The sequence below is a fragment of the Gavia stellata genome, chromosome 3 (assembly GCF_030936135.1).
Source record: "Gavia stellata isolate bGavSte3 chromosome 3, bGavSte3.hap2, whole genome shotgun sequence".
Lineage (NCBI taxonomy): Eukaryota > Metazoa > Chordata > Aves > Gaviiformes > Gaviidae > Gavia > Gavia stellata.
In genome coordinates this window covers 66074334-66100144 of record NC_082596.1, presented here as the reverse complement: position 1 = coordinate 66100144, position 25811 = coordinate 66074334, and the positions used below count along the sequence as shown (strand labels likewise).

General features: G+C 40.0%; 1 protein-coding gene across 1 annotated transcript; it reads right to left on the bottom strand.

Moving 5' to 3' along the window:
- Positions 1–2369: 2369 nt before the first annotated feature.
- GALR1 (galanin receptor 1) lies at positions 2370–13888 on the bottom strand. Its single transcript, XM_009807278.2, has 3 exons — positions 13187–13888; positions 6121–6186; positions 2370–2687 (listed from the first exon to the last, which is right to left on the bottom strand). Exons 1-3 carry the CDS (start codon positions 13886–13888, stop codon positions 2370–2372), a joined length of 1086 nt encoding a protein of 361 aa, XP_009805580.2.
- Positions 13889–25811: the final 11923 nt, after the last annotated feature.

Sequence of the window (25811 nt, the reverse complement as noted above, 5' to 3'; positions counted from 1 at the left end):
GATAAACCCTTCTTCTCCAAATGAGTGTTTTTTCATATATTTTGTGTTCCTAGCAATATCATCAAATTGTCTTTTCATATGAAAGAACGGACACAAACACCATGCATGTAATAGCATGTCTTCAGTATTATTTTACTGATTCCAAGCAGACAATACTGACACATAAATGTAGACATTTTCATGTGAACTAACCCTCCATAGTTGATGTGGTTCCACCACTCTGAACTTTTTTTTTTTTAAAGCAAGTTTGTGGAGAAAAAGGAATCTGACAGAGCATCTGGCCAACACTATTTAGCATCTTCAAAGACCCAGACAAGGGTGCAGTACTCTCTCAGCAAGTTTGCATATGATACCAAACCTGGGGGAGTGGTGGATACACTGGAGAGCAGGGCTACCTTTCAGAGGGCCCTTGATAAGCCGGAAGAATGGAAGTAACAGCTATCAAATGCATGAAGTTCAACAAAGCCAAAAGCAAAGTCCTGAAACTTGGACTGGGACTCAGTGCAATTCTGCAGAAAAGGACACGGGAGTGCTTGTAAAGCAGAAATTAAATATAAGTCAGCACTGTTCCCTTGCAGCAATAAATTGCTGTAATACTGGGCTGTATTAGCAAGAATCAGCCAACGGGTCAAGGGAAGTGATTGGTCTACATGCTCTTGAGGTCAGATCTGGAACACACTGTTCAGTTTTGAACACCCCAGTTCATGAGAGGGATGGATACCTTGGAGGAAGGCCAGTGGAATGTCACTAATCCAGCCAGGGAGCTGGAGCACAACGGATGAGGAGAGACTGAGAATGATGCATTATTTCAGAAGAGAAGGCTGGGGGGAAATTTAATTGCCATCTTAAATTACATATTAGTTAGCTAGAGAGAAGACTTAAGTACACAGCGAAAGGACAGAAGGCAATAGTCACAAGCTACACCTACACCAAGCGAAATCCCAACTGGGGATAAGAAAAACTATTTTAGTGAGGGTGATTAGGCACTGGCACAGGTTGCCCCCCAAAAAATGTTGAATCGCCATCCTTAGAAATTTTTAAAACTTGCCTAGACAAGGAAGCGATCCAACTCTGAGGGTAGCCCTGCCTTGAGAGGATGTCCAGAAGTTCCTTCAACTTAATTTACTCTATGAGTCTATGGGTCATTAATAAAGGTAAAGCATATCTTACTCCAGCTAACAATAATGTTCTCAAAGGACTGAGTGCCCTTCTACTATTTTCTTTAGTGGTTTACCACTTAGAGACATATTGAGTACTTTTATGAAATTGCTGAAACTACTCATCTTATTTAAAAATTTGCAGAATTGGACCATTTACCTTATATACATTGTATTGATTTAAATGCATTCTTCTGAATTTTTCCAATTTAGAGCTACATGATATCAAGCCCCTCCGACAACTTTTAAGGGTATGCTATTTTTAAATGCTTAAGCATTGCCCAGAGTTGCTTCATGGAACGTAATATTTTAAAACACATGTATATATTGTACATTTAAAACTGTATCTCCATCTCAAAGTTAACAAAACATACACACATACGCACATGCAACACATGAAGAAAAGCTTCCCTCAGATAGACACAAATCCTCATTTTGGTACAACTACATACAGGCCATAAACAAAACCTTATATAGCATACACAAAAGTTCTGTGTATACAGTAAGGCAGGCATATGAAGTGGAAAGAAGTCCATCATTACAATGTTACATTAAAAAGACAGCTAAACAGATAAAATTAGCATTTGCTCTCTAAAGCAATTGCTTCAAGTTGTATATGGGTTATTTCAACTCCGAATCAGAGCCCATCTTTACTTTAAAAAGAGAAAAGGCATTGTCAAAGCAATCTGAAGAGAGAAGAAAAGCTTTCCTCTCTGAAATCACAGTACTATGGTATTTATTATCTGTAAGACAGAAAATTCAGTCATCTCTTCACCTCGATCAAGTAAGATGTCAGAAAGTTACTTGTGCATATCAACATTTCCTTCTTGTATAGTTGAATGTTTACACACCATATGCTTAGTGAGTAAGAATACAGACATACCATCTCCAACATTTTTTTCCTCAAGTATCTTTTAAAGGTCCAAGAGCTTCATTTGGCAAAGCTATCTAAGATGCAAAGGATCAGCCCAGTTTTCTTTCATACCAGTTTCACAAACTTTTGCTAAAGATGCAACTTCAGTACATTAAATACCAATTAGCTTTATCATAAGGGCTGGGTCAGTCAGGCTGGGGCACAAAGTGGGGCTGGACATACGCCACAGCTGGATGAGGCGCCGTGCACCATAAACCCAGGATAAAGCTCCTTGTGCTTTATTTTCTAGGTGTTTAGTTCACACAAGTGAAGAGCCAACATACAGGACTTTTCAAAGTTCACACGTGTGTACAGTTGGTAGATGGCGGTGTATCTATCCGACTTTTATTTTCCTTAACGTCATTCAGAAGTGACTTGTTACCTATCTGGCACTTGAAGACTTGTTTGTAGGCCTTCCTAAAATTTTCGGAGACAAATGCATATATAATCGGGTTCACAGAAGAATTGCTGTAAGCCAGGCAGTGTGCAGTTACTCTGAAGAGAAAGGAGGCTTGAGTCAGTGGGAAAACTCCAAATTCAGCCCAGAGATGAATCACGTGATGCGGCAGCCAGGAGATGCCAAAAACCACTACCACCACCAACACAGTCTGTGCTGTCTGAGACAGGGAAAGGAAAACACAGATATCTCATGAGTACTTGAAGAATCAGCTTTAAACCTGCTTCAGAACCATTATTTGGGGGGAAAAAAGGTATACTGAGAGAGAACGCACTTTGGAATATTTATTACTGATTTTATGCCATTACCTATACGGGCTTTATTTTGCATAGTGAACTACTGCAAGGAGAACCTTAGCCTGGAAAATGCCTCAGTAAAAGGCAAATGTGTAACTGTGCTTGAAGGTAAAGAATGATGTTCCTGATTCCCTACACAAAAGCCTAGCCTTTTCTCAGGTGGACATAAGCTTGATGTAAAATAATGATAACATGGGTCTGTGGGAAATCTCATCCAGATTTAATGATCTATATTTTAGTACGGTGCACAAGGATTTCTGACCAAAATTTCAAGAGAGATCTATTATACGTGAAGGCAGCTGGTGGAAGAGCTTAGAGCACTCAGACGAACACTTTGCTACAGAAGGAGCAGGGGCTTTTTTGAAGGTCTCTGCTTTAAACAAAAAATTTCCACAGAGGGAGTCATACAACAACATTCTGGGATATAACTAGGGAAAAAAAGAGAAAAGTAAGGAGCTTGAAATTTCTGGTGATTACACATTGTCAAAACCAATCTGGAAATTAAAGCTCACCACCAAAGACTGAATTCAGAAAAAAGGAACACAAAATGTCCTCATTGCTGACTCCACTCTTGTTATTTATGAGAGGAAGGGCCACCAAGTTCATTAGATCCATCCAGACAGCTACAGTATCAGTCAGTACAAACCTTTTAGGTGCTGAAGGCATTCTGCCAGGGCACAGTGAAGTTTGACGGTCGACGTTTTCTTTAGCTTTCACTTACTTCAGAAACAGCAGTTAGTGCCTTGCACTTGCTCAACTAATTAATATCTACTCCTCTAACAAGCACCTCTTTCAACTAAATCACTCTCCCAATAAAAGCCTAATATTAATTCTAAAGCATATTATGTTATGGACCATTATAATTACTACATTAACACTTCACAACATCATTTTTCAGATAATTTAGGCTCTTTTTCACAGGCAAAACTAACCCAGTGGCCACAGTGATAAATACTGCAGCACAGAGAATATCTAGACTTTTTGCTACTTTATTGAACTTGGTCTATACTTCTTGAATTGATTAATGCTCGGTAATAATTCAGACTGACCTACCTAATCACAACGTGACTTAACTTACAGAAAAAGAAGTTTTATTTCTGTGGCAACAGGCCAAAATAACTTAGGACAGATACTGTTGCTGGTTAGCAAAATCTCACAACAGAAACCCAAGGACATTATATCTGCAGTAAATATAATTTGTTTAGTCTCAAGGGTTCATCTGTTTTCACAAGCCATTCCTCTACTTAGCCCTATGGAGTTTAAGTCAGTTGCCACTAACAAACAGCCACACAAATATTTTCTCTTTCAGGTCTCCTCAGGAGAATATGTGCTAACAAGGAAGTATAAATTAAGAGCAGCTCATTCTCTGATCCCTTCAATGTGTTAACATTCCAACTGAAAACAAATTGTCTGGATACCACATGCACAATTATTTCAAAAGAGGCATATTACTTCAGTTTGTTCAAAATTCTAAAAAAAATTACACCAGGAAAATCACTGACTTTCAATAGACTATATAGATACACCTGAAAGCAGAGGTTGACCATGTTTCTCTTGTAACTATTTTACTTAAGGTATTTCATATCTACAGAATAAGCAATTTTGCATTAGGAAACCTCACAACATTTGTTTATTCCCGTTATTCCTCCTGAGCCTAACTTCAGAGCTTACCTTTCCAAAATCATCACTATGCCTTGCAACCAAGGTAATACTACAGGGCAGCTCTTGTTTACCTAATGGGAGCTTGCTTAGGTTTCTCATTAGCAAATAAAACCCACCTGAAATACATTATGTTAATATTGAAGCTTTGTGACCAAAAAGCACAAAAAATAGCATATTTTTCATTAACTTTTTTCCCACACTTATAGCAAATTAATTTTAAGATTCTACTACTGAAATTTTCATAAAGATTTGAATAAAGCTAAAAATGTATAATTAAGCCCGAAATGCATTCTTAACAAAACAGTAGAAGGAAAAGAAGAAAGCTAGAGTAACCAGAGAGAGACAGCACACTAGTGAAAACAGAGTTGCTCTGAAAAACCTGAGTTAGGCCTTAGGATCAGAAACTTATTTTCTAAGGACAAAGTGTTTTGGGTTGCTTTTTTTTTTTTTTTGCCCTTTGGTTACTGACCCCTGATACATCCAAGCAGTCTTGAGCATACCTGTAATGCTTTTCCCCGAAGCTACGAAAGCTAGTTCCTAGCCAGATCTGATTTTTACTTGCAATTCTTAAAAGTTAGTGTTCAGAGGAAATGCACAGAGATTTCCAGTTTGAGAATAATTTAGATGAGAGTAGAGATAGCAATGTACAGAACACCTTTGAAAACTACACCTTTGGCCTTGATGACAGTAAGTGCAAAAGTATACATGCTAAGTATTTTGTGGCATCACGGCCATAATGCTTTTAATTCTAGGAATTAAAATCTATTGACTAGGATTTTTTTTTTTAAATAGAGAATGCATAAATAATAGATTACTCATTCCCTGTTGAGCCTGTGTATATCTAATTTACATTGCAGCCAGTCTGCATGCCCATATGGTAATAGTGATCAGATCAAATGAAGAGCTATAGCCTAAGGGGTTTGTCTGACTCCACATTCATAAACTGAGAAGTTAGTCAAATGATTACTGTGGTCAAATCTGCTCAAAAGTCAGAACCATATTATATTAAATGACAAATTCAATATAGAAACATATCTTTCAAATATCGTTCTCAATCGCAAAGGTCATATTCTGCTTTAAAGACCTTTCATGATTCTACTTGTAACCAGTATATAACTTAAGTCTTGAACGTAAGAGAAAAAAATGTTTAGTGGAAAATCAACAGAAGAATTGAAGAATCTTTAAAAGTCTCTTATAAGACCCCTATCAGGAAGCACAATAAACCTCAGTTAAAAATCTCTTCATATAAGCTAGGAGTTCTTCATAAAACATTAAAAAATTCAGTTAGTTTAAAAAAAAATAAAAAAAATTACAAGTTAGGGAAAAATGCCTGTGAGGCAAAAAAACCCTTTTAATATTAGAGACAGGTTGTCTCTCCATGTCTAAATTTCAGATGCTCTGAAGTTCAAAATATGGGTATCTCAGGTAATGGCTTGATGCACTGCGATGCATAACTTGGATCAGAAAAGATTCCAATCCTGCTAAGTTCAGAGAGACACTGAATACATCATTAAATACTTCATTTCAATTCCTTCTCTCCATTACATGTTTGGCAACAAGCAATATAATACCAAATTAGCTTAGCCATAAAACTAAAATATAAACAAATAGATATTAGTAATGAAAGCACTCTACCTTTTTCTTGGACGCTTCTGACTTCTTTGACATGTTTCTCAACTTTTTATGCAGATGATTAAGAACCTGGAAAGATTAATTTGCATCTTGAATTTCACCATTTTCTAAAATTCAAATCCATATATCTTAGAGTATCCTCTCCAGTACTGCATGAGTTGCTTACAAAGATTGCTGATCCAGTTTACACATTTCAAAAGTGCACAGTATCAAATCCAAAGGAATTAGGTATCTGCACCTGTGTGAATCAACAAATATGAAGCAGACCACAATTGAATTCTTATCTAAAAATTCACATGTATTACAGAAGAAACGCGTATTACAAATGAACAAGGCAATAAATGGAAACCTACCATGCCCCTAGAATTAACAATCATTCTTCTTCCATAAAAATGTCAATGCTTGTTAATTTAGAATGACCTTTACTGCATGTAACATAAAAAGTGTATGTTTTGAGTCGGAGCTTTTCTGAGTCACCTGCATAATTTGCTTTCTTCAGATGGATGTTTGGTTAATATAATCAGGATGTTGGCGCTATTTGATCTTCGAAAGAAACCTAGGCTTTCAAAAATAGTTTATACTAAAATGTATCTCACATGAGGCATGACCTTTATCAACAATTTGATGATACTTGTCATGTACCTTTCACAAGTAATTTTTTAAAATATGTCTCAAAAAGGCTTATCATCCAAGAGCAGGGGCCAAATTTTAACATAATGATTTACACATAAGATTTTGGATAGTGGATGCATAGAGGTGCATGCCCTACTTTATCTGCAGTCATTATTAACTGAATCTAATATATTCATATGGCATGATTTGTAGGCACGGGGGGTAGGGAATATGCTCTTCAGCTGAATGTGTTTAACAAGTTGTAAACCATACGGAATTAAAAAATGGAGATGCTTAATTAAACTCGAGGGTTTAATTAAAATACGGTACGAGGAATTTTTTAGAGAAAGTGTCAGAGTACAGAGCTCAGTTAGATGATGGTGATGATGTTAGGTTGCACTTTACATAGCTCTAAGATGAACTGAGAACAATTTAGTAGGTAAGATCATCCAGAATTAGTCAGTAAGATCATCCAGCATTAAAAGGATTTTTTTTAAGGAATATAATACTAAATTTTAGGGCTTATAAAGAGACTTCTTGAGGTGGGGAAAAAGGTATAAATTCAAATTCTCTTATATCATCTGGGGATGTTTCCTCCGTTTTCTTTGGGATGCATGTCTAACCACTACCAGGACAGACAACAGACAAGATGACCTATGGACTTGATCCCACACTGGCATTTCAGTCTTAGAAACATACATAATGAACTAAAAGAAGTAAGATAGTATTTATGAATAACCATAGCTCATCAGTGGATTCCACTTTTTAAGTATCTACTCTTAGCTACCAGTGAACCACAAACAATAAAAATAAAAAATACTTGTAACCACTTAACATTGGAAGCGCAGTTATCTGTGCACTAACACGTTTGTGCATGGAAGACTCAGCCCCACATGCTCTCCCTATTCTGAAACACTAGCCAGGTTGCTACCAAGGATAACCTGAGCTCAGGAAAGGCAGGAGAAAAATAAATGCGTTTTCTCTGAGAAGGTCTGGTTTTGGCTTCAGCCCTTCTTCCTTCTCCAGGATGAAGCAGACCAGAAGGAAAGGACAGAAGAGCCCCTGAGGTCCAGCAGAACCAGGGAGACGATCCTCTGGCTCACACACTCTTTACTCACCTGCCAACACTGTGTACAAGGCAGCTGAATTGCTTCGTCCATAGGTGAAAAAATGTAAAAAAAAAAAAAAAAAGAGCATGGGGGAAATACAATGAAGTTCACTTCCCATCACTGCCGCTCACCTATCGCACCCCCTTCACGTAACTTACAACAATGGGCTGTTCCTGCTGGACCTTTGCAAAACCCATCACCTGCCACCCAGAGACTGTACTGTACTGTGATTTTCCCTCACAGCCCAAAAGTAAAGTCAGATAAACTCTTTTGAGAAATCAGAACTGCAAAATCTTCTTTTAAAGTTACAAACATTTTTTTCTATTGTTCTGAAACTTTTAGCACAAATTTTTGGATTGCATCTCTCTCCAGTCCAATGAAAGATGCAGTAGACAAAGATGTTAAAATGGATATTTGGCGGAGGAGAAGGGGTGTTAAAGATTTAGATTATAACCTTCCAATGAATCCTTCTCAACTTTCTCTCTTTCAGATTGTATACATACTTCATAAAATAAGTCTCTGCAGTGAAAACATGCTGGCTGTACATGGTAGTGTACCAGATGGTATGCAAAACAGCAGCAAGAGAAATAGGCGGAATTTAATTACCTATCAACAGCAGTGGAACAGCACTCAGAGACCTATACAGAACGCCGCGGAGGGATATTAAAAGCCATGTTTATGCACAAACACTACAAGGCAAATCAAAGACACCTCTCCTCACTGCCCTATTCAAATTATCTCTTCTCTGGGCCAATGAATAATCAATTGTTCCTCTAACAGCCACTGTCACTTCACCTGAATGCACAGTAATTCTACATGTGCCTCTCATTTTGTCTCAGGTTATTTCTCTAAGGAAAGTCTTTCAAAATATCCACTAATAAATTTACACACGCATTTTTAACTCACAGAATGAAATACCTTGCTAAAAAGCAGGTCACAACCTTTCCCATAAGGTGTTACATTTTTTAAAAAATTCAGCTCTGTGGAAAAATTAACTCTACATGAAACTTTTCTAACTCCAGCTTTCATGTACCTGTTGATCAGAGAACGTATTTGACTTTTGGGGAAGGAATAGCTTTCCTTTTTTTCTGGAGATGAGGGTGGGGTGCTGTGGGAAGAAAGTTATGCTGTTGTGAAAGAGGGTGTAAGGAGACTTGTAGAATCATAGAAGGTCCAGGCCGGTCCGGACTGTGCCACCACGACTACCACTGATGGCATTTGAGAGGCCCTGGATTTTGCCTACAGACTATCCATTTCTTCAAATTCTATTTTTGCAATTGTTTCAGGGCCTACCTCCAGATGGTTTGAGAGCCCAGGCTGAGGAACTAGGACCAAATCAAGCTGAAAAAGGGATCTTTCCAATAAAGGAGAGAGAAAAAAATAGCTTAAATTATCTGTGCCTATTCATATAGGTCTACCAAACAATATAAAAGTTTGAAGTCTACACTTGTTGCAAAGCATATTTCCTGTCTGGCTGTATGTAATCATTCCACTGACTACACACCTTAGTTATCAGCCATTGAAAATCATGCAGCAGGAAAGCCTGCACAAGATCATTATCTAACAAGAATGAACTGCTTGTTTAACAGAGACATAATGCGAGCATTACATTCTGAACCCTGGTTTATAGTATGAACCTAATTTGAATTCAAGTGCCATTACCTGCAATCCATTTTTTTAAAGTAATGCTGCTACTTCTATTGTCACAACAGATCCTTCACCCTCTTTTGTTTAATAGTGTGTCGCTAATGTATCACACCCTTTATTTTTTCTTTTCAGGGTAGTTTAATGAAGTTTTCCCCACGCTGCTCAGCAAAATTTAAGATATAACATCTTAAGCCAAGAACATATAAGCTTGTATTTTATGTTGAGGCTCCTGCTTTTTATGGCTTACTTTTAACTAAATCATACATGTCTTCCGTGAATTCAGAATGTTCAGAATGGTAGATAATAATGGAAACATTCTTAAGGCAAGAAATATTTTGTTTAAAAATGCTTTTAACATTATACATCTATAAAAGGAAAAATTTGCTAACGATTTTAGGTGTCTAACCTGAAGTTTTGATTGAAGGAGGCCTGACTTTCAAGGACTGAAGCCTCACAATTGGGTACTTAAAAGCAGAGGCACCCAAAATCAGTTGTCACATTGCACTGCCCTGGCAGATGCCAATTGTTAGAAGCTCACTGGGAATCATTTATCACTTTGCCCTTTAAGAACACATTAGTGAGCAAACATTGTAGCAATGTTACAAAATACATACAAAAACTCAGTTATAAAAAAATACAATAAGTAATATGATAAGCAATAAAAAAATAAGAATACAGGCTGTCTAGAAGTATGTAGCACTGTAACTCAACTAATAACTATATATTCACTGCTCCTCTGGCTGGAGTAGTAAGCTCCTTTCAAGAGTAGTTCTGTGAGCCAACAAAAGCTGGTTTCCTATGGATTTATGATTTCTTGACCGTGTGTTCCCAAAAAAGACGTGTCTCCTCCATAGGTAGAAGCCTCTTCCCCCTATGGCTTGTCTGATGTTTAACAGCTGAGTGCAGACTCACTCCTTAAAGGAGAGAGAAGATGGAAACTCTCCACCTTCTTCATTGACTCCTGTTTTCACAAAATTAGGGAAATACCATTCCTTCTGATATTTTCACTCCTCTATCAAATTTGGTTGAAACTGACCCAAAGTTATTTGTGGGAGAGAGGAAATGGGTAGCTGTACACACACGACACAGTGCATGATCTCATAAATCTCTGCCTTAAGAGGACATCATATGAGATTTCCAGTTCTGATTTTGTGGGAGGACGCTGTTTCCAAATACCTAGCACTATTTCAGCACTTCCATAGGTTGTAACAGTCTTGCTGTCCACTGTGGAAAATACATATCTCCCCTAACATAATTTAAGAGAGAGAGAGAAAGAACTCAGCTCCCTATTAGAGTGCCTAAAAAATGAGACTTTCAAAACTGAAATTTCAATTGCAATTTGCTTGTAAGAGAAACAGAACTGCCTTAAAGGAGTCTGGAAAAGGCAATATAGTCAAACAGAAAAATGAGTCTCCTTTGTCTTAATCTACTGTATCAGAAGATTGCGTTATTTAGCTGATCCACAGTTCATGAAAACCAGTGAAGTCCGTAAGAAGCTAATGCATTTATTTTTATAATATTCTGAGGCTATTACACAGCAGCGATGCTCTAACCCTGCATGCATTCAGAAGCCAAAATACTTGTTGTACTTCGTAATGACATCAGTAAAAGCTCGCAGTGACTACTGCTGGAGACCTGTGAGAGTAGCAATGGCTTTGACAAATCTAAAACTTGAGCTCTGATTTTCAACTCTTTTCATGCTTAATTTCTCCTCACTCTGCCCCATGTGCCAAAATATTGCAGTTGGAGATTTGCCAGTGGCTCCTAATGAGGGCAGGAATGAGCCTTGATGCTGCAGGGTACAAACACCTCGAATAGCCTTGTCCAAGTCACGGCATTTTTCAGATTCATTGATGCTGATGGGACCACCACGCATCTCCTAAGTGTCTCCTAGAACTCATCCTTTCAGGGTGGGTCCTCCAGCCTGACACCATGGCAAGCAGAATCATACATACAGGCTCAAAACACATCACCAAGCAAGGGTGAGATGCTAGCCTTGGCAATAATTTAAGCACAAGATTGGAGTTGTAACTTTGAGTGGCCTTGATTTTATTAACTTGTTCTGGGCATGTATTTCACATAGAGTTGTTTTGTTGTTTGGGTTGTTTTTTTTAAACTACATATTCATACTAATAGTGAGATATCTACTTTTGTAGTAGTGCTTTGTAACAACATGGTGTGTTATATTCACTATGCTTATATTTTGTTTAAGCATATTTCCTCCCCCCCCCCATACTATGCAGGACTGTGATAATTTTGAAAGACTTAGTTTCAATCTTCTGTCATATAATTAGACTCTGAAGGCTGGTACTTCATGCTGAAACTGAAGATGCTTTGGTTTTGAAAAATACAAGTAAGCTGAAAAGCTCCCTCTGCACATATTTGGTAATGGTCTCCCTGAAATATGTAATGTTTTTTTAAAACTCTGATGATCTACGGCTACAGCAAGTTTCAACTCTCTCACAGCTCAGTCATATTCACCACTGTAGTTGAAATAACAGTGTATTCACCCAGGGAAAACAGAATTCAGTTTAGGTATGAAAACAAGTATTTCTTCTTCATTTGCCAGGTCGAACTTGTTTCATTACAAACAGTAATTTAAAAATGTTGTTCTTCAAGTTCTGCATAACTCAGTTTTAGCAGAGTTGGATGCCATTCTAACCTTAATTTGCACATCACAATTAAGTTGATGTATTACATATAAAACTGAACAGAACATGAAATTATTTGTTCAGATTGAATACATTAATTACATCTGTTTAACGTGCTAATTAAAGAACTGACTTCTCGGCACTCAAGCAGTCCTTATTTGCAAGAGCAGACCTATCATCTAGAATGTAAATTACTGCTACTGATGGCTGCTGGCACAGAAACAGGAGGATCGCTGACTAACTCAGCAGGTAGCAGCCGGTGCTCCAGATCCTGTCCAGCAGCAAGTGGTGGCCCTATGCTGAAAGCTGCAATTAATATTCACAGAAAAATGTGACAGTTTGCCTGAGCAGAAAAAGCCTTAAGTACCATTATTCAGGCACCCGTACTTACTGCTTTTTCCTACCTGGGTCCTCATGCACTGCTCCCTAGCACCACCTGCCCTTGCTGAAGTCAGAGGTAAATGTCCCATCCACTTCAACTGGAGCAAACAGGGCTCACAGGGACCAGGCAGCATGATGCACCTTTTGCTCTTAACGTATTAACTGGATCAGACCAAACTGGTGGATTTGTGTCATTTTTAAGTGCACTGCATTTTAAAGAACCGCAATGCTTCATCTGAAGCCTTATCAACCTGTTGCTTTGTTGTACTTTTTTTGAGTTAATCTCCTCATACAGCACTGCAAGAAAATAGGAGAGTTGTGTTGACACAGAAAGCAGCAGAGCACTGGGGCTTCTTCGGACTTTGCAACAAGGAAATCTGGCAGAGGAGACCCCAGTAATTGCCTGAATAAAACCCCCTCCCCGCCCCGTGCAATCCCTGTCCTGACCTTCCTGTGCCACACACACATGTATGCGTCCCCCAGTCACCCCTTGGTTATAAAACCTGCCCTGTCCCTTTGCGCCACAAGCTCACCCCTACCCCGTTGCCTCCCGACAGTGCCATGTCCCTCCGCATGCCCAGAGACATCCCCACAGCTGAAGGACACCCGCCACCATTGTTGCCCCCATTCCTTTTCACATACCCTTCACCACTACCCGCTTTGCCCCACCTTGGCATAGCAGCAGGAGATGAGCAGCAGTGGGAGCAGATAGCCGAAGACAAACGTGCAAACCACGTAGATCTTCTTGTGCTGTGGGTTGGGCCAGTGCTCCCAGCAAAAGGTCTGGTTGCTGGCGTCGCGGTGGAAGAGGCGCTGGTGGTGAGCCACAGGTGAGGCCATGGCAAAAGAGAGCGCCCAGATGAGCCCCACTCCCAGCAGCGCATTGCGGGAAACACGCAAGGCCGAGGAGCGTCGGGAATGCACGATGGCCACGTAGCGGTCCACCGACATGGCCGAGAGCGTGAAGATGCTCACCAGCATGGAGACAGTGAAGAAGTAGTGGATGAACTTGCAGATGAAGGCACCCAGCACCCAGGTGGGGAGCACGTAGACCGTGGACTGGAAAGGGATGCAGAAGAGCAGGTAGGCCAGGTCGGCGATGCTCAGGTTGAGGATGAAGATGTTGGTGGTGCTGCGGCGCTTGCCTGGCTTGCTCCTCGCCAGCACCGTGATCACCAGCGAGTTGCCCAGCACCCCCAGGGTGAAGATCAAGCCGAAGACGATCAAGGTGATGAAGTTCTCGATGCCGATGCCGAAGAGGGGCTTCCCCTCCGCCTCCGGCAGCCCGGAGAGGTTGAAGTCCCCGCGGGGCGGCTCTGCCCCAGCTCGGGACCGGTTGAGGGGCGCCGCCGGGGGCTCCCCCGGCTCCATCCTCCCCCCTGCGCGCCGGCCAAAGTTTCCGCGGGCGGAAAGCGGAGCCGCCGCTCCCCGGCACCGCCGACCGCGGCAAGCCGGGGGCGGCCGCCCCCCGCCACGCCGGCGGGGCGGGAAGGCGGGAGGAAGGGAACGGAGCGGGGGAGGAGGGTGCCGCGCCGCGCGCTCCAGGCGCGCCCTCCGCCCGGCTGCCCGCGGCTCCGGCGACCCGCCGCCTCCTCCGCCGGGGGAGGGGAGGCGCCCCGGCCGCGCCCGCGCACCCCCCGCTGCGCCCGGGCCCGCCCCTGGGAGCCTCCGCGCCTCCCCGCGCTGGCGGCCGCCCGCCCGCTCGCTGCTCCGGGAGGCTGAGCTCCCCGGGGTGAGTCCCTGGGGAAAGGAGGGCTTTGTCCCCTTTTTTTTCCCCTTCCCCCCACCCGGTTTAGCTTGCAGTTGCCTCCGCAGGGCTGCCCGCCGGGGCCCCGGGGCAGCAGCCAGAGCGCGGGGCGGTCCGCGGGCAGGGAGCGGAGCGCAGCGGAGCCGACCGGCCCCACCTCAGGAAACTTCTTTCTGCTGTTTGCCTTCGCTCCTAGGGCGGCTCAGGCGTCGCGTCTTCCAGCACGGCCGGAGCGGCGCTGAGCAGGGCCAGCTTGGCTGAAAGGAACTCTCTCGGAAAGCCAGAAATAATTAAGCGCCTGCGTAAACCCACCTCAGCAGGTAGCCGGCAGCAAGAGTTATTCCGGACTAAAGGCCGCCTATGCTCACTGTTTTCACCTCGCTCACAGGTTTTCATCAGTCATTGCAGTAGCTCACAGGACAAAAGGCGGCAGGCGTTGTTACTCCTTCCAAAAAACAGGGGAAAGGGAAGTCCGGCCGCTTTTCACGCCCCAGTGAGGAAGCCCGTGTTTCACGCGGCCGCCGCTGCACCCCTGCGCGCCCGCTGAGGGCTGCGGGCCCGGGGCCGGGCGGGCGCCGGCGGTTCTTCGTGTGCCGGAACGAGAGCTTCCGAAAAGTCAGGCTTCTCAGAACTGGGCGAAACGTAAAACTCCCTCCAGAATACGGATGCGAGTTCATGTAAATATTCACACAGGCACATACACCTCGTGAATGAAACAGGTTTGCCTGAGGGTTCTTAAACAGTTGGTGTCCAACTGCCGGTCAGCGAGCTACAGCTATGTTGTATTTTACCCCTCTTCTCCAGGGATCTTGGCTGCTGATTGTTGAAGTCCCGCTGCGAGGCGGAGTGCACGCTGGGCACACGGGGGAAGGCACCGGCTTTTTCGAATAGTGTCCAGTTCACCCAAGAGCTCAATGCTGCTTTGCAGCCCCTTTCCTGGGGGAGCAGCAGGGACCGACAGAACTGCTCAGATGTGCTGCTGAAGGCAACGAGCTTTCGTTTGCTCGTTTTGCAGTCCGCCGTTTGGCGGGTTTCTTTCTACCTTTCCTTTTGCCGCTTATATTGAGGCATCTCAGCAGATGCACGTTAGCTGACTGCGGGGCTACTGACTTCTGCGGGTCTAGATTTTAATTAAACTTCTGTATGGTCTGGTCCATTATGTCCAAAGGAACACATAATGGGAGAGCGCAACTCGGTTTCCATAGATCTGAGAAACTTTTATTTGGGTTGAACTGTTGACTATCTATGGCCGTTGTAATTCAGTTTAGAAGTTACAAATATATTAAGCAAAAATAAACTTGTAGAGATTCCTAAAAGGCTTGTGGGTTTTTTTTCTTGTGTGCCTGCCTTATCATTATGTTGATGTGCTCGATTACCGTGCAAACCTACTAGTCTCTACTTCTGTAAGGGGTTTGAGAATGGACAATGTTAAACATTTCTAGAATGTATCAGATACTGCGTACCTTTTGGAAGTGCTCTGAGTATATTGTGAAAATGAATAGAAGTCTTCATAGATTTCCTTAGTGTTGCTGATGCCTGTGTTTGCCACTGTGAATTCCTTCATATGGTGAGATACAAGAAATATTTGAATACCACTGATGTTTTTCTTTTGAATCACATCTTGTTGCCAGACATCGCTCTTTCCTAGGATGTCAGGGGCTCAACCCTAGCCTTGCTGAAGTGAAAGCTAACATTGCATTGATGGCAACTCTATATCTGAAATGCTGCATTAGTCCTCATTGCCCATGCTTCTGTTTTCTTAAGAAATACTGTCTTTTGAGTAGTATAGCCTGAAAGGTGACCAAAGAATATTAGACTGTTTTACAGACAAGTAAGAAGGAAAAGTGGGTACAGAACCAAAAGCAGTTTTAAGGGAAAGCAACCTGAAAATCACATTAGTGATCTGGATCGGAGCCTTGACTCTATAGTTTCCTTAGATGCTTAATTGACAGTTTTGCAGTTCAAGCTTTGCTTTTCTGTTACGTATTGTAAAGTATATAGTTCTTATAAGACTGCAACTGAGCATTAGGGGAAAAAAACAAAAAAACCCCAAGAGAACACAACTATATTGCAGCTTTTCTATCAGGCCTACAGGCTTCAGCTTTTATACCAGCCAAGGAAAGTTCCCACATTGACAGCACTCATGATTCCTGTTAAGAATGCTGTAAACAAACAGGTGTTGACAATTTAATCCCCTGTTCTTGTTATCTAGACTGAGTGAAATTTTCATGCAATAGAAAGTTCCAATGGAAAAGTTGTTATGAATTCAGTACAAATAATAGTGTAATTAAATACACTAATTACTTGAAAAAGAAGGAGAAAAAAATACGTAAAAAATTTACATCATGCTTTAGGAAAATAAATTTCATATCTTTGCAAAAGAGATCTCTTAAGCATGTGCCTCATGCATTTCCTTGAATCTAGTTTTATTGAGTCTAGTCCCAAACACCTTTTGACATGAAAAGATCTACTTTTGTCAAAACTAAAATAGCCTATGAACTCCATAAAGAGCAGGAAATTAAATGCAATCTTCTTCTGTCTGTGGCCAGGATCCACAGTCATCTTTATCAGATGTTGTTACCTCCAAAAAAGTATTCTGGCTCCATAATTTTCCATAGCAATCAATGGGAAAAATGGTAGAAGAAATCTATAACGGAGCTGGGAACTTAAGTACCCTGTTAAGTCTTGACCTACACGTTTACTGTTCAGTGGCTTAATCTGGAAGATATTACTTAGAAAAAACATCACAAAGATGTCCTTCCTTTTGCTCACTCCGACGCTTGGGTATCTTATTTTTTATATGGTTCCAATAATAAAAATATTTGACTTAAGCTGGTACATTTTTGTTTCAGGAAAGAGAAATCATTTAACAATCCAACAAATTGTTGTAAAATATTCATTACTACTGAAGTCTTTGTTACTATGTAATGTATATATAAAAAACATGTAATCAAAATAATGTCAGTAAAATGCATTTATATTTCAAAATGAATATTTATTTAGCACCTCAGAAACAAGAAACAATGCATGTGTTAATACAAATTGCCTACACTTTTTAGCTACAGTCCCACTTCTCATTGTTAGGATACACTGAATAAGTGAGGCACAAAAATCAGAGGCTGATTATACAAATATATACATAGGTGTATGTCTTTATACGTTGTATCATTCCACAGGAATAAAATGTGTATAATAGGACATACAACTTCTTCAGAGAAGTGTTTCAGTAAAAGCCTGTATAAATTCTTTTGGTTTTGGTTTTTTTTTTCCCTTGTAGTGATGACGAAGCTGGAGTTGAGATTCAAGCCTCTAAACTGCACCCCAGTGACAGTACAGAGAAACAATTTGAAGTGTACTTATATTAAAGTATATGAGTAGTCCTGCAAATTTTAGAAATCTTTTGACAACTCAGCCCTTAGCTGATTGACCAGTTTACTTTGCTGCAAAAATATTCTTCAGATTTGGTCATGTTTTGTTTATAAAACACAAGGCTGAAAATAGGCTTATTTTGAAGACTGACTCTTTTTATTTATTTGTGAAACAAGATCAAGCACAATAGTCACATCAACCGTACCTGATTATTTTTCATTATGACAAGTTCCTGGAGTAGAAATTTACATTTTAAAGGCAGATGTGAACTTTAAATATCATTCAAAAGCTAAATAAAAAAGTTCATGATTCATAACCCACCTTTGATTCACCTTCTATAAAGTTGTTAGGATGGAAAAGTCAAGTATCTATAAGCATTAACTCCCCTTGTATCTATATACTTGGGAATAATGTAACCCTGAGGTCATAGTTGTCACTACATTCAGATTTCTGTGGTGGAGAGGTGTCGCTAATAAACTGAAGTTTACTGCTCCTTGCTGACACTTAGAAAGAAGTAAACATCTGCCCCTATTCATTTGAGAGCCATTGCCATTCTATTGCGGAGTTTGTGATGATTTTTTTCCTCCTAGTTATCTATTCCAGTTCTTAAAATTCAGTTCTAAAATAGCCTTTAAAATGCAGGCAATCAAAAGCAGAGAACTAAACTTGAAGCTATAGTTTCCATAGTCCCATCCGTATTTTGTATTACAATTTAGTGCTTTAAATTAGTATTCTAAACATATGACTTAAAAATTATATATGAAAACATGTACCCATACTTTATTCAATGCCCAACAATTTTCTCTGTAAAAATGACAAAAGCTAATCACCATGGTCTAGAAAGATGTTTTTGCTTTATAGTGGTTGAAAAGGGTTGCTTGTTTCACTTTCCTTGATTTGTGACAATTACCCCATGGAATGCTTTTTAATGTTGGCTGCAGAAGCAACTTCCATGTGCATAAAAACACAACTGTGTTTTGTTTAAAACAGAGAGCATCAATACCTGGTTTTCCTTGACGTAACAGAATCAAAAGTATTTTGATGAATGCTTGTAATACAATACAGCACAATAGAGAAAGTCTTCTAAAACTCCGGAGAGTGCAACAGACATCCAGGTCATGGGCACAGCATCTGCAGAAGTCATTTAAATGGACATTTAGTCTACCTTCAAGAAGCTTCATAAAATGGGCATCTGACTGGTTCAAGGTAGTAGTGCAAGAATAGAAAGGGTTAAGTTCTGTAAGATGAAGTTCATGTTTCTATATACAAAAAAAAGAAATACAAGCTAGAGAAGATACCTCAGCCGTGTGGAAAACATCCAAGTTATCTATTCTGAAAGAGATCACAGTGGCAAGAAGCAACTTGGAAAGCATGACTGCTGCTGAAGCCGGTCTGTACTGCTGGTAAAGCAACCAGGAGGTCGCAGCTTGCTTTGTCTGGGGTCAACTCCAGACACAGGCCAAGACAGCAGTGGCCAAAGGCAGTGAACAGGCTGATGTCAGTAAAAAGGCCAGAGGCCCACTGCCCAGCCCTGGAGACCTTGGTCACCAGGGCAGTTCTTTGGGCAAAGAGTGAAAATGGGTGGGTAGGAGGACAGCAGCCAGCGGAGAGCGGATGGGGCATCCTTCCCAGCAGCGGCTGCTGCCGCTACCCTCCTCTCCATCCTGGCAGCAGCAGGAGCAGCATCTCTGACTTCCTCAGGCTCTCCGTAGCCACTCAGAAAAGGCTCGTGTCAGCAACACCCTGGCCTTGGCTTGACCCCAGTCTTCTGCAGTCAAGGGAAGCAAAACCCAGTTTGTCCACATTGCTGAGGAGCCTGGAGATGACTCCAAATACAACTATGCAAGAAAAAAATATGAGGGGATTGCCATTTTTCTGCAGGTATCATGTCCAAAACGTGTGTAAATCATGGGATTTTGATTGCTCTTGGAATATGGAAAACTTGTTATATGGATGCCGATATAAGCAGAGATTTATATTTTCTAGGAAAATGGTACAACTATACCTCTATAGCTGTGCAAAGGCCTTGTGCAGATACAGTAAAGAAAAACAGGCTTTTTGTAGACAAAAACTGCTAGTTCACAATTTCTGTTTATTTTATACGGCAGACTGTCATCATAAATTGTGAGGCAGGAATATAAAACCCTAAGGCGGATTTAATAGTCTTCATTAGAATTACCAACTGTCGTGCTTTAGTCCCAGCCGGCAACTAAGCACCACACAGCCGCTCGCTCACTCCCCCCAGGTGGGATATGGGGGAGAGAATCGGAAGAGTAAAAGTGAGAAAACTCGTGGGTTGAGGTAAAAACAGTTTAATAGGTGAAGCAAAAGCCATGCAAGGAAGCAAAGCAAATCAAGGAATTCATTCACCACTTCCCATCGGCAGGCAGGTGTTCAGCTATCTGCAGGAAAGCAGGGCTCCGTCACGCGTAACGGTTACTTGGGAAGACAAACGCCATAACTACGAACGTCCCCCCTTCCTTCTTCTTCCCCCAGCTTTATATGCTGAGCATGACATCATGTGGAATGGAATACCCCTTTGGTCAGTTGGGGTCAGCTGTCCCGGCTGTGTCCCCTCCCAACTTCTTGTGCACCCCCAGCCCACTCACTGGTGGGGTGGTGTGAGAAGCCGAAAAGGCTTTGACTCTGTGTAAGCACTGCTCAGCAGTAACTGAAACATCCGTGTGTATCAACACTGTTTCCAGCACAAATCCAAACACAGCCCCATACTAGCTACTATGAAGAAAGTTAAGTCTATCCCAGCCAAAACCAGCACACCAACAGATCCTGACTGCTTTACAAAACATGTTTCCTGCCTTCTAGTTCAATAGCCTGACAATTTCAGTTATGAAGTTCTGGGGGTGACTAGAAGGTTATTTTATTTCACAGGTTTGTATGCTGCTCATCACTTTACTACTGTTACGACTTTGGCTGTGTCAGAATTCAAAGAAAGGATATTAAAATATAGAGATCAAAATGACAAATTCAACACAGAAAAATCATTCCATAGGTGCCATAGATCTTAATTTAAGGTCTTGCAGAAGCCAGTTTTCAGTGCTGCTGTCAGCTCTCCGGATTTTGGCGAATCCTTTTTCCAGCTCTTGTAATTTTTCTGATAGAACAGAGACTGGTTTTACTTTCAGGTAATTAGTGAAACTTTTTTATTGCAGTGGATGGAGGCAGCTTAAGCTTATTTTGTTTGAGCCCGACTTTTCTTCTTTATTGGTTTTGGTAACTACCTGAGTTAGTGCTTATTGATTCAGGCACAGCTGTACAGTGTTTTAATTTGCTCTGGGAGAGGGCTTTGTTCAGAGTCCGGATCATCAGACTGATTCTACTTTTCATTGTCTGAGAATTCATTACTCAGAGTTTATTTGAAGTTTACCAGAAATATAGGTGAGGTTGTCTTCCCTTCCCTTGTCTCCCAGGACTCGCTGGGTACATGCAGAGCACCATGAAAGAGGGTTCTGCTGGGGGAGTTCCTAATCTGACGGCCCTGCATCTCAGAAGGCAAACAGAAATCAGAAAGAAGAACGATGAATTACGTATACCCAATCTTCATAAATAACTCTTTATTCTCAAAAAATGCCACTGATGGAAACCCCACCACCTTTGTAGACACTCTGTTTTAGTGCTCAGCTATCATTTACAATGAGAAAGCTGTTTGCTATTGTTAACTTACATTTCTAGTGCAGCAATTTAAGCATGCTCCTTTCTGACCTGAGTTTATTCTCTCTCCTTTTGCAGGCACTTTTTAATATTTGAAAACTCGCAGCCCTTGCTGGAGGCAGTTACAGGTGTCCACCTGGTGGAGAGACTTGAGGGAAAAAGGTTGATCGAAAAAAAAATACAAAGATTGCCTATGCTTGTCTGCCTGGAAGGAAAACAGCAATTCGCCTTGATGTACAATGATCATTTTTAGTGAATACAGAGGATTATACAAGCTGTCCTAAAGAAGCCTTGAAAGTAGACGGAATGGTGAAGTATGCATATTGTGTGTCTTTAGGTGTTCCATTTTCCCTTTCAGTCCTGCGTACAGCGCAGTCCCTTGTGTCACCAGCCCCAACGTGGGCCAAGAGAAGCTGTGGCTACTTTCGATCATCAAAACCCCTCATGACATTATTTTTGAGGTGTTTCACCCCGAGGACTCATGACTGTGAAAATCAGCATGCAACTGGGGCAGTTTCATATTTAATTAACCACAGTGACAAACTCTGTGTATCTGTCAGAAGAGAAATTTTTCCTGTATTTTCTTTGGTATTTTTAATATATTGATTTTCTTTTGAGTTTTAGTTTGGTTTTGTCACGAAAAAGAAGACAAAGTAACTAATTTTAGGTTTTCTGGCTTCTTGCTATTCCTTTTCTTTTTCATCCTTTTAAAAACATTCTGGAAGCCAGCCTTTGAAACTTCTATTTTTGAATAAAAAGTACAATTTTTGAGTGCTAATTATGCTCAGCTTCCACTGATATCCCACTAAGTGTCCAGGAACACCTAAGTCAATCACAGCATCACATCAGTAGATTATAGAATTTGCATAACTTTGTGAATCTGTTTCTATTTTTTCAATAATATTTGACCCTTAGGTTCACTGAGGTTGAAATCTATCATTGATATAATTTGGTTCAGATGAAGCCTTGTCAGTTTGTATCAGTTTTGTATCTGAGTCTTGACTTCTTATAAAAAGTCATTTATTAAAGAAAACCCTAGCCTATATTTACATATTCATTTAAGAATTGAATATGATAATATTGGTTAAAATGCAAGCTTTTTAGTTTTATTATGGTAACCAGTGTTTTTTTCTTTAAAAGAAAAACTGAAACACTGAAAAGAAAGAGAAAAGTATGGATACAGAAACTAAGGAGTAAAACCAGTTTTCAAGTACCTCAGTCTTATTTCTCATATTGTTTTTTCTACGTTTCTATTAAAGACTTTTAAAAGAAAAATATGTAAAATATGCGTAGAGAGTGAATCCATAGCTCCTTTTATCCATATGAGAACATGCTGATCATTAAACTGTTCCAGTTGTGAAAGGATGACTTTATTCATGAGATATGCTCTTTTGCTATTCTTACCAAAAATATCATGTAGGAGTCGAGATCACTATCTGTCAGTTGTATCAACCTATCAGTTGATTTCTGGAGATAGAATTAACTCTTCTATTTTTTCAATGTAGAAAAAATAAACAATAGACATATTTCTTCTGAGATGCAGAGAACCCAGAGTAGTGTTGTTTAAATCCTCAGCAGAGCTTATCCAAATTGATATTAATGAAGCTAAAATACTTCAGGGATTTGGTTTCATGAGATTACTGTATTTTTCCTATTATTTTATACTGTGATCTTTTCTAAGGGCAAGATGTTTGCAATTATACAAGTTCTTTGCAACACTGTAGAAAAATGTGTGGCTCAAAGACAGGCATAATACATAGCAATGATAGAAGAGAATGGTTTTGTAATTCTTCTGTCTTAGGATAAATCTGCACTAGGGTATTATAATATCAATTTCCTTGTAAAAATTCTGAAGGAAAATTTCAATGCTTGAAATTTTTGCTATGTTAGGTTATTGAAAAGAAATTAGCAAATCCACATTTCTCTCAGCTGGTTAACAATCACTAATCAAATTAAAAAACTGTGGACAACCTAACATAGACTGACTTGAGTCAACTGATACCAAACTAACTCATGGCTGCTTACATTGACTTAGAAATAGTCATAGAAATAGTTTATTTTTCTATTTATTAGTCTTCTCTAAACCAGAAATATTTCATGTTGAAATCTGTGTAATACATCACAGATTTTCTGCAACAGTTTGGCTATATTTATGGAAAGTAGAGAACAATATGCTATTGTTAAGGACTTAAAATGAAGCAGAAATTCTCTGGGCGCATTCTATATAGTCATTAGGTCATTCATAAGTTTGTTTCAGTAAAACACAGTTTTGTGCCCATACACACAACCTTGACTGACCATCATAAACATCAGAAAGGGAGACTGTACATCAGCAAATCGTATACCTGCACAGTGATGCATCGTTAGCAGTGATGTATTGAGCTGCCCATACGTGTTCCACAGGTTTGTTCTAAAAAAGTCGTAATTTACCGGAGACCATTTTTCTTTTCTAGATACTTTGGAAAGCAGGTAGCTTCTTAGTGTTGAAGACAAACTACTGTGAAATGTGTGAGGATGGCTTAAAAACAATGATGTGGATACTTTAAGAGCTCACTTGACTTACAGGCTATGGAGTGCTTTGATCTTTGAATAATACCTACTTTTTTTAATGCCCTGTCACCAGCAGCCACACTTCAAGACCAATTACAGCCTCTAGAATGCTTTTCCAAAAATTACATCCATGTTTGGGTCTAGAAAACATCATGTTCTCGGCATTTGATCCACTCAGGCATGTTGACATTTCCTATAAACTAATAGTCATCAGCAGGTACTGTGCTTCACAGCCTTTTTATACAGTAGCTGCCATGAAGTAGGTACCAAGTATACATATGCATATGTGTAAATGAGTCTATTTTCCTATTCTATCTATCTATCTATCTATCTATCTATCTATCTATCTATAAGTATAATTTAATAAAAAGGTTTTATATATGCAGCAAGGTACATGGTTATGAGACTCTCCGGAAGTTTTTTCCCCAGAGTAATGAGCTGAAGAAAGAGTATCTTAGGCATATTAATTGATAAAACCATTAACATTGAATAAAAAGTCTTGAAAGATATAAGAGTTGGGGAGCAGATAGGAGAGAATAGTCTTGAACATTTTCCTGTGCCCTAACTGTGCTCAGATACAGCAAGAGTGAAAGTTTTTTACTTTTTGCACATTTCTGGCTAAGACGTAAGTCCTTCTGATACTCCATATACAACACAAAAAGTGTAAACACAAGAAGAAGAAAAAGTTTCTACGTTATTACATTCATACTGTAAACATTTATCACTTTGAATGATCATAAAGAAATATGTACTTATCACTCAATTTCTATTTTTCATTATCTCTATACTTAGCTGTTTCTCGGAAATGAAATACAGGTATTTTAATCATAAGTTCTGAAGAGGCAAGAAGTGTCAGAAGATTGACCTCAGTGAGAAAATATTTAGTCTTAATTCTGTTCATCTGCAAAGGTGATGCAGGTAAAACAGACTTGTCAAGCATATGACCTGTGATCTGGGGCTGCCTTTGTGCAAAATTTTGTGTGTTTTTTCGTATTTCAAATAACTCTGTTTTAGTAAAAAAATTACCATATAAAAATTATTAATACTGATACTCTACTTTAAAAAATAGATGGCTTCTTTTTCTTGTGCCTTTAGAAGTGACTTTCATGATATTGATTACAGAAAGATTTAAAAAAATCTTTTAAAAATAAATAGTAGTGTTAAAATTGGCTGGCTAACAGCTCAAAAGAGGGCCATAGCTACTGAGATTTCGGCGAGAAATTCTCCCATGCTAGTTTGCAATATCCCTGGGAACAAGAGAAAATCCGCATCCACACTTGAGGTAGGAGAAGAGACTGTCAGCTGAGAGAGAGTATGACACATCCAGAGTATCGGAGAAGTTTGCCTGAGTGAAGACAGATATTAAAAGTCACTTAACTGAAATTATGGATTTAGATGTTCTATTTGGATCATTAACACGGATATTATGGGATATTAATCTACTGGTTAGCTGTATCATCTATTTCTCACTTTCCAAACCCCAAAAGGATTTGAGAAAAAAAAATCCTGATGGATTTTTCAAATATTTTTAGCTCAGAAAGCATGTTATGATCTAGATTACACAACAGTAGGCTACACAAAACCTTATGCTTTAATAAATTTATAGCTTCTTAATCATTATTAGAGCAAGAAACGCTAATGAATTCAGTCTTCAATTTGCGGGTTTGTATATGGCCCTAAGCGAAGCGATGTTTTTGTCCGGTAACCACCAGAGGGAGCCTGGTGAGTCTGCAGAGAGAAGACGATGTAGAAAAGTGACAAAGCAAAAATAGTGGTTTAAAAAAAAAAAAACACGGGAAGATAATCTTGCCTTTTAGTTCCTATGCAAGAAGCTTTTACACAAACTGATGTTTCCATTGATTTCAGTAATGACATCTGTATGGCTGAACAGTTTCCTGACTGAAATTCTGCAAGAGGGCAATGAAGATGAAATGATGCATCCTCATTTCTTTAAACCAC

What these genes read in the sequence shown, in the direction of transcription:
- GALR1 (XM_009807278.2), bottom strand. Translation starts at nt 13,888, where the DNA reads ATGGAGCCGGGGGAGCCCCCGGCGGCGCCCCTCAACCGGTCCCGAGCT. An exon ending in TCTCCTGCTGCTATGCCAAG is followed by an intron (nt 6,187 to 13,186) that starts GTGGGGCAAAGC and finishes TAATCTTTCCAG; the next exon opens with GTTCTTAATCATCTGCATAA. An exon ending in CAGAAGCGTCCAAGAAAAAG is followed by an intron (nt 2,688 to 6,120) that starts GTAGAGTGCTTT and finishes TCCCTGTCTCAG; the next exon opens with ACAGCACAGACTGTGTTGGT.